This window comes from Plecotus auritus (assembly GCF_963455305.1).
Source record: "Plecotus auritus genome assembly, chromosome: 6".
Classification (NCBI taxonomy): Eukaryota; Metazoa; Chordata; class Mammalia; order Chiroptera; family Vespertilionidae; genus Plecotus; species Plecotus auritus.
Window position 1 is genome coordinate 62,097,502 of NC_137773.1, and position 12,680 is coordinate 62,110,181.

At 43.2% G+C, this 12,680-nt stretch overlaps 1 protein-coding gene across 1 annotated transcript in view; it reads right to left on the reverse strand.

Annotated features, from left to right (window-relative positions):
- The window catches only part of DCHS2 (dachsous cadherin-related 2), a 200,001-nt gene that overhangs the window by 77,280 nt on the left and 110,041 nt on the right, over positions 1 to 12,680 (reverse strand). Inside the window, exon 3 of the mRNA XM_080672565.1 lies at positions 3,751 to 3,982. Within this exon, the coding sequence (XP_080528691.1) occupies positions 3,751 to 3,982 (232 nt within the window). The remainder of the gene's footprint in view (positions 1 to 3,750; positions 3,983 to 12,680) is intronic.

Consider the following 12,680-nt stretch of genomic DNA (forward strand, 5'->3'; position numbering starts at 1 on the left):
CTATAAAACTGTACAATTATATAATCAACTATATAAAAACTATAATCTATAAACTACATATATATACAGGGTGGAGGCAAAAATTGGTTATAGTTGTTCATATGGAAAATAATATAATAATTAATAAATAATAATGCAAGAATAAACTGTTTCACATACTTCAACTGTAAACCTACTTTTGCCATACCCTGTATATACAATCTATATATTTATTTAGTATATAAATCTGGAAAAGTGCCAGCTAGCACAGGTAAGCTAGAGAGAAAACAAGAGAGTTTGGGTTCGTTTTGAAGAAAAGTGAGGTAGGCCACAAATCACCTACCAAGCTGTGATGGGGGAAGAGGGTTTAAATGAAGTTTTGCTCTGTATTATCAATGACACTCCCTTACAATTTCTTATGAGAATATAATAAGGATTTAAATAAATTTTCAATTATTTCTAAATGTCACTTGTTTTTTTATTCCACAAATAAATATATATACTAGAGGTCCGGTGCACGAAATTCGTGCATGGGGCGGGGGGGGGGGGGGGTGGAGGGGGTCCCTCAGCCCAGCCTGCACCCTCTCCAATCTGGGATCCCTCTCACAATCCAGGACTGCTGGCTCCCAACTGCTCACCTGTCTGCCTTCCTGATTGCCCCTAACCGCTTCTGCCTGCCAGCCTGATCACCCCCTAACCACTCCCCTGCCAGCCTGATTGATGCCTAACTGCTCCCCTGCCAGCCTGTTTGCCCCTAACTGCCCTCCTCTGCAGGCCTGGTCACCCCTAACTGTCCTCCCCTGCAGGCCTGGTCACCCCTAACTGCCCTCCCCTGCAGGCCTGGGTCCCCCACAACTGCCCTTACCTGCAGGCCCAGTCGCCCCCAACTTCCCTCCTCTGCCGGCCTGGTCACCCCTAACTGCCCTCCCCTGAAGGCTTGATAGCCCCCAACTGCCCTTCCCTGCAGGCCCAGTTGCCCCCAACTTCCCTCCTCTGCTGGCCTGGTCACCCCTAACTGCCCTCCCCTGCAGGCCTGGTCCCTCCCAACTGCCCTCCCCTGCTGGCTATCTTGTGGTGGCCATCTTGTGTCCACATGGGGGCAGGATCTTTGACCACATGGGGGCAGCCATCTTGTGTGTTGGAGTGATGGTCATTTTGCATATTACTCTTTTATTAGGTAGGATATATATATATATACATATATATATATATATATATATATAGTTAAAAGGCAATTCCTTGAGACTATGTTTGCACTGGCAGCTTCTGTAGAGATAGACCTTATAGGGGAAGCAAGAAGGAGCAGCTTTCTATAGGCTACAACAAAAGCACAGATCAAGAAGAAAAAAAACATATTCCAAACTGCTTCTTGTTCAATTCTTTGAGAACATCAATACTTAGATGACTAATGGCATGGCCTGGAAGTCTATTATGTGCAATTTAGAAAATGTATGTGGGGTGGCAGTCAACCAACAGATGAACTTGAATGCAACTGTTCAAATTGAAGACTTCCTGTACACTGGGCAACCTTTTCCCCATAGTTAGTCATGATGCTTTTCAATTCTCTTTTAAAGGTTAAGGCAAAGCATTACCAGCTTTCATGAATTTCTCATGAGTTGTGATTAAGGGCAACTAAATTCTAAGTACTGTTACACTGAGAAATGTCTTCAACTTAAATGCACTGACATGAAAATAATATAGGCACTGGCCAACAATAACCCAAAGCCACTTCCATTACAAAATTGTTTTTTCTTTTAAAAAACAAAACAAAACCATGATACCTCCCTAGATAATGACTCACATAAAGTGTTCTCCGTGATTAACAATGGCATTTGTCTTGTACCCGGTGCCAGGAGTGGGAGCCTGTGGCTGACTGAAGCCAGCACAACAGAGATCTCTTCTAAAAATGGGATACTGTACAGCTCCTTCTTCAAGATCTTCCAGGGGAAACTAGGTGAAGAGTGTGTTGATGTCTTCTAAAAACAATCTGTTGAGTGCTTTTTGATGCTGTACCCTGATTACTGGCTGACCTATATAATTTTGGCAATGCTATTGTCCTAGAGGGCCTGGCATTTTGACAAGCAGGTAAGGTCCTCAGTTTAGAGGAATTTTGAGAAAGCTAAGATAAGCAGACCAATATCCTAAAACAGTATGTTCTTCTGATCTTTTAAATGTCAAAGGGGCCACATCAGTGTGTTATTTTGAGCAAGGAAAGTTCTGCCTTATAAAGACTGTCATTGTAAACAGCAAATCCCCCAGCAGCCACACACTCCAGATACACTTTCCTGGCAAGAAGCAGTGGCTCTCTACCTGGGGCTGGGTGAGAAGGCAAACTAACTTGGCAGATTAGATGTCCCGTGTAAATTGCTATTTGTTGCTAATGGATATGGTTGTTGCAAAGAGTGTTGTAAAGATCCAATAGGACAATGTACAGAGCATGCCTACCAGGGCATCTGACATTATCATCACCATCACAATAGATGCTCATTCTGCCCATGCTCAGATCAGGGGCTTTAAGAATAAACGTAATCGCAAAGTGTTAGCTGCACTCCCAAGTTCACTGAAGCCTGTTCACAATAGTCAAGCTGTGGAAACAACCTAAATGTCTATCAGTGGATGAATAAACAAAACATGATATGTATACACAATGGAATATTATTTAGCTTTTAAAAAGAAGGAAGTGCCATCATGGAGGAACTTGGAGACATTATCTGAAGTGAAATAAGCTAGTAACAGAAGGACAAATGTCTATCCCACTTATGTGAGGTATCTGAAACAGTCAAACTCCTAGAATCAAAGAGTAGAATGGTAGTTGCCAGGAGACAACAGGGAGGAAGAAACAGGAAATTGCTAAACAGTGGGAACAGAGTTTCAATTAAGTTTCGGAATAAGTTCTAGAGATCTGCTGTGCAACACTGTACCTACAGTCCACAATAAAGGATTGTGCACCTAAAAATTTGTTAAGCAGGCAGATCTCATGTTACGTGTTCTTACTACAAAACAAAACAATTTAAAATTTTTTTAAGAAAAAAGGTAAAAGAAAAAAATAATTTCTTTTTTGCAGCCTCATTTTAGAACAGAATATCTCTAATATCTCAAAAGTATTATACTGTAATAGACTTGTAATTTTATGTTTTCTAGTAATAATTATTTCAAACATTATTTTGTTAATAAGAATCCATTAGGAAGGGAAGGGTGACAACTTAAATAATGACTGTTTCTTAAAAACTCAGTTTGCTCATTGGACATCTTTGGCAGAAGCACAATTGTCATATTAGAGAACTAAAAGGAGCTTTAGGTATTACTAAAAAAAAAAAAAAAAAAAAGGAAACTAAGCAAAGAGATTATGGGAATATGAGACCTAGTGTTAGAAAAGGGTATCTGTATAAGGCTCTTTGCACTAATATAATTAGCTCCCTGAAATCATGCAAGTCATCCTTAAATGGCATATGAGAAAGAAACATACTGGCTAGTTGTTTCTCCTAAATTATTGCCTTTAATTCTCACAAAGACTTTGCACCATAGGGATTATTAGCACTACTTTTTTTAAGGTAAGGAGAGTAGGGCCAATGAAAATCATAAACTGGGACTGAGATCCAAGTATAACCAAACTACAAAGCCCTTGCTCCTTTCAATACACCTCACTGCCATTTGGCAGGTGACATGAGTCTTGCAATATCCGTGCTAATAAAAGAAATCACTCTTGTTCATTTTCTGGCTGTTTCACAGAAGAAGTTGATTTCAGAGGCAAACTGTTCCAGGATCACATACCTGTGGTAGAGTCGATGGTAAAAAGGGAGGACAGGTCACTGGGGATGAGCTCATAAGCCACTGTTCCATATATCCCAGAATCCCTGTCAGTGGCAAGAACATTGATGATCTCAGTTCCCGGCTGGGTCTGGCCACTAATGCTCAGCACATAGGTGGGCGGGTTAAACACAGGTTCATTATCATTCACGTCCTCCACATCCACACGCACAAAAGCTTGAGCGCTTAGTCCACCCTGTTAAGGAATGAGAAGCCATTACAAACGGATCATTGGTGGAGGGCACAATTTTAGAAAAAAATCATTGGTGAAAGCTTCACTAAGAATTTGAATTATAGACGGACATATGAGGGAGCTAGACTTCAGTCATCTGGAGGAAAAGCGTAACAGAGAAAGGAAAGAGCGAGTGCACAGGCCCTGAGGCAGGAGGGCAGTGTTCACCCCAGGCCTGTTCAGGGAACAGAAAGGCAAGGACAGATCATGGAGGATTCTGTGAGCCCCTGAAAGAACCATGGCTCTGACCCACTGGAGGGTTTTGAACGGAGAAGTTGCTTGATTTGACTTGGATTTTCACTGGGACTCTGGCTGCAGTATTCAGAACAGACTGAAGGCCAGCAAGGGAGGAAGGAGGGAAACCACTTGGGAGGCTATTTAGAATCAAGTCTGAAGGCAATGGTAGCAGTGAAGGTAGTAAGCCTAAATATTTGGGGCCAGATCTGTTTCAGAATTCTGAATTTTTCAAATTTTAGAGAAGTAATATACTACATAAAATAGTGAGAAGTGGATCTGATACTGTTTATTTTGTGTCCCCTTCATCTCAAAACAAAAAGAAGGGGAGAGACTACAATAGAAGAAAATAATCCTCTGTAGTTCTCACTTTTCTAAAGTGAAACATATGTTCCTACTTTAAAGCACCATTTGTATCTGGCACATTTTGATACTTTCATCTTTGACAAAAATCCTTGGTAAGTCACAGCCTGGGTTTTCTCACTCACTCAGCCTCCCCCTTCTCTTGCTCTCTTTCTCTTCATTTTTTTTTCTTTTTCTATGGCAGAGAAGCACTGAGGAGGAAAGGCAGTGAGAAAGAAGTTTTGGCAGGAGAGGAAAGGAGGACTGCTACAGTGCAGGTCTGCCGGAAGCTCATGTGAGGGCCAGGAGGGCCAGAAGAGTATTGTTTGGGGTGACATTAAGGATGGATCTGAAAGTGACTCTCAGGCTCTAAGGTCCCAAATATCTCAGACTTTGGGGACTAAAACTAAGTTAAGAAATACATCTTTAGCCCTAGCCAGTTAGCTCAGTTTGCTAGAGCATCATCTTGATACACTAAGGTTGGGGGTTCGATCCCCAGTCAGGGAATATACAACCAGTGAATGCATAAACAAGTGGAACAACAAATGTTTCTCTCTCTCCTCTCTTCTCTTCTCTCTTAACCCCTCCTTTCTTCTCTAAGTTCAATAAATAAAATAAATAAAAAATGTGATTTTCCTTGTTCTAAGTTGAATTACAGTGCCAGGGCCATGCCAGCAACAAATTAATACAAACAATGGAAGTTCTATCTAGCCTGTATGCTCAAGATGCAGGTTGGCTGTCTATCTTCAGCAAACCTAAATGACCAGTAGGTACCGAGGTGGAGTGAAATAAGAGGGCACTGCAGACTGGCTTGGGGTTGTTCAATCAGTGGACATTGAAGTGTCTGAGAGGGAACAATGGTGGAGAGGAAGACTATGAGTAAGGTGTAAAGGGAACAATGGTGGAGAGGAAGACTATGAGTAAGGTGTAAAGGTCCAGAGTGACAAGGATGTTGAGAATATGATGGCAACAACAGTGTCCATGGTACAGTCTGAAATAGGAATTTCAAATGCGAATTGTTTTTTACAAAATATAATTTTTATTGATTTCAGAAAGGTAGGAAGAGGGAGAGAGAGAGATAGAAACATCAATGATGAGCCCTAACCAGGGCTCGGAGGACAGAGTGTCGGCCTGCGGACTGAAAGGTCCCAGGTTTGATTCCGGTCAAGGGCGTGTACCTTGGTTGCAGGACACCCCCCAGTAGGGGTTGTGTGGGAGGCAGCTGATCGATGTTTCTTTCTCATCAATGTTTCTAACTCTCTATCCCTCTCCCTTGCTCTCTGTAAAAAATCAATAAAATATATTTTTAAAAAAGAAACATCAATGATGAGGGAGAATCATTGATCAGCTGCCTCCTGCACTCCCCCTACTGGGGATCACGCCCTCAACCTGGGCATGTGCCCTGACTGGGAATCTACACTAATAAAAGAGAAACATGCAAATTGACCATCCCTCCCCTACACCCACCAGCCAATCAGGAGTGAGTATGCAAATTAACCCAACAAAGATGGAGGTTAATTTGCATACACAGGCGTAGAGCGAATACTGAAGACAGCGTAGAAGGAAGTCAAGCGCTGCAGAAGGGAGCGAAGTGGCAGAGAAGGGAGGGAGCGAGGCAGTGGAGAAGGGAGCAAAGCCTGCCTCGGTGGGCTTCACTCCCTTCTCTGCTTCGCTCTGGGATCAGGAAGCCCTATTCTTGCAGGAATAGGCCTGAGGAAGCCCTATTCTTGCAGGAATCTTCCTGCAACAGGCCTCTAGTCTAATCATAACCAGGGAGCCACACTGGCCGGGCATGAATTGGTTTTTGATGGAGAAAGGAGTCAAAGTGATTGGGATGCTGCAATGGGCAACAGGGAGTGCATCCACCTGGACACCTCACTCCCCGCTTCTGATTTAGCAGAATGTCAGTTTCTCTCTAAAAGAGTCAGAGAGGGGTTGGTATCCTAAGGGAAGAACTGTTTGAATCAGGGCAAGAAAATAAAGGAGTAGTCATAGACCAGGCTGAGTTTATAGGGAGTTGGCTAAATGATGGGCTATGAGTTCCAGAGGCCATGGTAGGAGAGCTTGGGAGGGTACAGAAGGTAGGTAGGAGAGTAATTCAATTTAAAGGATGAAAAAAAGAAGGATGAGGATAAGAATATGGAGAATAATGGATGAATAGCAGGCTTAAACTTTAGAGATAAGAATGAGGTAAAGTGATATTGAAGACACTGTGGATTGGTTCTGATAGTATAGTAGAGAATTATAAACAACCAATTTGAGACACAGTTCAGACAATTTTGCTAAAAAATAATTGAGCAACTGGGCAAAGGCTTATTCCTTAAACTGGGGTGGGGGTGGGGGTCAATGAAATGTAAGATAGCAATAAGCACTTGAATATGTTTTGGAAAGTGAGATAACATAATTTGTTAAAATTAAAATAATTGTGACCTAAATTTCAGTTAGGCAGAATGAATAAGTTATGGAAGCCTGATGGACAGCATATGATTATCCTATCTAATAAAGAAGGAATATGCAAATTGACCATCACACCCTCACAAATATGGAGGCACCACAGCCAATAAGGAGGGAATATGCTAATTGATTGCCACGCCCTCAAAGATGGCGGTGCCCAGAGTCACAAGATGGCAGTGCCCAGTCCCCTCAGCCCTGCCTTGGCAGCAGGCATGCAGCACAGCCAGGCCCGCCCCCAGGTGGGTCCAGCCACTCTGTGCATCTGCCTCCAGAGTCCCCCAGTCTCCTCAGCCCCCCAGCTTCCCAGGGCCAGCCCGAGGCACAGGCAAGCCTCAGATGGCGGCTGCCCAGCAGCCCAGGGACACCTGAGGCTCAGGTAATCAGGGTCGGCTGAGGCTTGCACTGCCAGCCGTGGCAGCAGTAGAGGTGTGATGTAGGTGTTGCCTTCCCCTGATTGTCAGGTTGCCTCCCGCTCCTGAGGGCTCCTGGACTGTGACAGGGGGCAGGCTGGGCTGAGGGACCCCCCCCCTCCAGTGCATGAATTTTCATGCACCGGGCCTCTAATAGTTAATAATACTAAACTCAAATTTGCTAAGATCTTGAGGAATTTCACCACTCAGTATATGAGCTGATGTATATGTTAATTTCTTGATTGTGGTAATCATTTCACAATGCATATGTATAATCAAAACATCAAGCTGAACACCTTAAATACATACAATATTATTTATTAACTAGAGGCCCGTTTCAGGAAGATTCCTGCAATAGGGCTTCCTGCGGCGGTCTGCTTCCCTCCCTTCTCCCCCACCTCACCTGCTTCCCTCCCTTCTCCCCCAACCCGCCTGCTTCCCTCCCTTCTCCCCGACCCTGCCTGCTTCCCTCCCTTCTCCACAGCCCCACTTGCTTGTTTCTCCACAGCTTCACTCCCTTCTGCAACGCTTGGCTTCCTTCTACACTGTCTTCAGTCTTCGCTCTACTCCTGGATATGCAAATTAACTGCCATCTTGGTTGGGTTAATTTGAATACTCGCTCCTGATTGGCTGGTGGGTGTGGCTGGTGGGCATGGCTTGTTGGTGTAGCGGAGGTATGGTCAATTTGCATATTACTCTTTTATTAGATAGGACTAGAGGCTCAGTTCATGAATTCGTGAACAGGTAGGGTCTGGCCAGCCTGCCCCAATCGGGCCGATCAGGCTGGACCAGCCAGGGGGAGGGGCTGTGGGTGGTCAGCCAGCCTGCCCTGCCCTCTGGTTGAACTCCAGGTTGAGGGGAAAATTTGCATATTAGCCTTTCATTATATGGGATTATATCTCAATAAAGCTGCAGTAAAAAGAAAAAAAAATGAATGTGCCTTCTTATTTAGCAAGTTTGCTTTTATTTTAGAGATCTATCTGCTTTACACACAAACCATGTAGCACAAATAATAGCCAACTTTTATCATGAATGCATGTAATGGTGAAAGGCTAAATCAATTTACTTTCTATATTGCTAGTTTGCCCCATCCCTGCTCTACGCCTGGAATAGTGAGATAGAGACGAAATAGCTTTATCTCAGACACATATTTCAGCTACAGAATTCAGGATGTCACAGAAAATAGAAATAGAATGTTAACAGACATATGCACCAAAAAGGAGACATTCACTTAATTAAAATAAATGGGAAAAGGAAAAAGGAATTAGGTAAAGCATGGAATAATTAAATTATAGGGCTTTATTGTGAAAACCCTCTTGATTCCAATGTAATCCAATTATTTGTTTCCATTGTAAGATTTTATAACATCCTCATGGCTTCTACAAGTGAGATAAATAGCAGCAACAGTAGCAGCAAAAAATAGGTTATTTCAGAAGTGATACCAGTAAAATAGGAGGAGTGATTGAATTTTTTAAAATATTGACAGTCATCACAAGAATAAATAGAAAAGAAGCCCAGAACAGGTAGGTATTTTATAAGAAAAAATTCTTCTTTTGACAGATAAATATCTTAATAACCACCAGCAAATGGGTTCTCAGCAATTTTCTTCCAAAAAGCTTTCAAGACATGCGTTAGGAAGAGAAAGGATCAGAAGAAAAACCACAAACTATCAAGGCAATTCTGTAAAGTTAAAAGTCTTTTGTCAAAGTATAGTTCATTGTTTTAAATAAATTCACTAGAATCCACTATCTTGAACCTAAAATATCTGCCTGAGTTAATTTAGTCTTCTGACCCAGTCTAGATTGTATTTAAAGGATAGCCTATCCAGTCATTGTCAACATTGTTATATTCATCTTTGCTAACCTTTCTGATTAGGGACATATGCTGCTGGTAGATATTGCACACAACAATCATGACAGATGCAGACTTCACCTTGTAGAAATACATGGGTCATCACAGAAGAAATGTATAAATATGCAGACAACAGAATAAACACTGAACATCGGACCACACACACACATACAAACACACACAGTCTTATGTTGCTTGCTCTCATACATTCTAAGACAAACATTAAAGGCAGTTTTAGGTCCAAACAAGGTGAAGGTTAAGAAGTTGTTAAAAACTTTATTTTTCAAGGGGATAGGGATGACTCTTCCAAAATTTGTCTTTAAAAATGCATGGCCAGCCCAGCCATGTGGTTCAGTGGTTGAGCATTGACCTATGAACCAGGAGGTCTCTGTTCAATTCCCAGTTAGGGCACATGCCTGGGTTGCAGACTTGATCCCCAGTAGGGGTATGCAGGGGGCAGCTGATCAATCATTCTCTCTCATCATTGATGTTTCTATCTCTCTCCCTTCCTTTATGAAATGCAGAGCCAGGCATGCCCTCAGGAGAACCTGTTTTCAGGTGGGCTGCATGTGTAGCTCTCTCCTTGACCTCCCTGCACCTCCCTGGACCCACGGGATGGGCAAGAAGGAGAAGAACGCCACCAAAATGGAGAAGAAGGTGTCCAAACACTGCAGAAGGAGGAAGCCTTGAAGCTCTGATAGCCCATTTCCAGACACTAGATGCTAACAAGACAGACTGTAGAAACACCATGTCCCCTTCTTCGTCCACGTTGACTGAGACAGATGAACTGACCCTCTTTATTACATGGATCTTTAAAGTGTCCTGCATTTGGTGACCAAAACCTAGGAGTAAGTCAAATCAATAGGGGATTCTTTAGGTCATTTTGGTTATTGGATGGTAGCCTGGAAGACACAGCTAATTATTTTTGGTATTTCCATGAGTGTATAAGGGATTACATCACTACAATGACATGTATGCCATTAAACTGGACACATTATGTGGAGCAAGCTGTCCCCATGAGGGACTGGGACAACACCCAGACTGGGCTGCCAAATGCCCACCACTCCCCAGGGGAGCATAATCATCTATGGAGGCTACTGGAAGCAGTCAACTAAGGTGGACAAACTCACCCTGCATTCAGATATGTCTGACTCAAGACTGAGGAAGGAAGGAAAGGCAAATGGGTGTGGACTCAGATTACATCATGGGGCATAGAGTGTACTCAACCTCTGGCATTTCAGTGGCTATGGACTGGAACCATCAGGGGTGTCTATGGTGAGTAAGAGGAAAAAAGCCTGGAGGACAACTTCTTTAATGACCTGTATTCTATGACACCGCAAAGAACTGCTGGTTTGTGGGACAGCTAAGGGAACCTAGGTCAGAAAAGAGAAAATATAGGTGAGGCCAAACGAAGTGCAGCCTGAAGGTGATGATGAGCAGGAATGTGGGGAAGCTGACACCTTAGAGCTCTTGGAGGTAGTCAAAGTGGTGGTCACAGAGGATGCAACTCTGATCACCGTTGAACATGTACCCTCTGCCCCAGACACCAGGAAAGAGGAAGGTGATTCTGACAAGCCAGGGGCCTCTAATAGAGCCTAGCTCTCACTCCAGTTCTGTACTGGCCATGAAACACGAGCTGCTTTATGTTTGTGGGAGTATGATTGAAGCAGTTCACCTCGATGACTTGATGAAAGAGTGGAAGATGGTGGTGGGATGGATCCAAACACTCAAGAGCATCTGGAGGAGGTAAACTTGAAAAAGAATGGAGATGAGACAGAAGATGCAAAATGAGGAAATGAATATGAGAAAGATGATGACACCAGAGAGGGAAGTGGGGAAGAAGAAGAGTGCACATTGGTGGCGCCTGAAAAGGAGTATGAGGACTATCTGCCCAGGACTGAGCAGAATTGAATGAAGCTTGACACAAAAAACAAGTTGCTGAAAGTGACCAATGTTATGCCAAAAACTTTCTTTGAAGATTTATGATGCTACCCTGGGCCAACAGTTACCCATTGAGTAGTGAATTCCCTCAGTATTACTGGGTGTTATTTCCAATAAATTGGAGTGAAACAAGGCAGCTGCAAAGAGCTTCCTTTGCATAGTCTTACTTATACCAGAAGTTCTGGTGAGCCCTTTGCCTTCCTCTGCAAGGGGACTCTGCACCAGAGCAGTGTATTGGTTATGTATTCTATTTTCTGTGTTTTGATACTTTGACATCTGGGACCTTCTGATCCTGGAGGGACTGACCAGGATCAGGTGAGCATGTTTTTCAAATGCAGACCAACCAATCCAGAGCCCACACCTCAACCACAGCCTTTATGGGGATTTCACACTCCAGGACACAATGCACCTACCCTAATCACTCCACAGTCAAGTACCAGGTAACTAGAGGCAGCTTCTATGCCCAAGATTCCACTGAACCTATTCAAACTGGCCAATCATAAGCCTGCTTATTCTGCCTCTCCCCTTCCTTCCCTTGGAAACCCCTGCCTGAAGTGTTTCCTCTCTCCCTCTGCCCCCTGACCCCAGGTTTCCCTTGTGTACACACACTCCCTCCCTTGGTGCCTCCTCTGGGAATCTGTGAATATAAAAAATTGTTGTAAGTATAGCAATTGGCTCCTTACTAATGCCTAAATAATAATAAAACATATGTTAAACCTGGCAGGGTACAGACCAGTTCCCATCTGTGCCAGGGCTGGGCTTATGATGAATCACCTAGCAGGAGGATGACACCTTGAATATGAAGTACCTGCAGGAAGGATGTCTCTGTTCTAATAATCTAGACCAGTGGTCGGCAAACTCATTAGTCAACAAAGCCAAATATCAACAGTACAATGATTGAAATTTCTTTTGAGAGCCAAATTTTTTAAACTTAAACTTCTTCTAATGCCACTTCTTCAAAATAGACTCGCCCAGGCCATGGTATTTTGTGGAAGAGCCACACTCAAGGGGCCAAAGAGCCGCATGTGGCTCGCGAGCCGCAGTTTGCCGACCACGGATCTAGACTATGTTGTGCTTTGTTGGAGGATTTTCTTTCTACAAAACAAGGAGTTTTTGCACAAGAATATTATCATTCATATACATCATTGTTCCTTCAGACTGCTTTAACAAAATACCATAAACTGGGAGATTAATACATGACAGAAATTTATTTTTCACAGTTCTGAAAGCCAGAAGTCTAAGGTCAAGGTGCCAGCAAGGCCCAGAGACTGCCAACTTCTGGCTGTGCCCTTAGATGAGGGAAGAGGCTAAAGAGTTCTGTGAGGTCTCTTATTAGAGCACTAATGCCATTCATGAGGGCTCCACCCTGGTGACCTTCCAAAGGCCCCAACTTCTAAGAACATCAACATATGAATTTGGAGTATCACAAA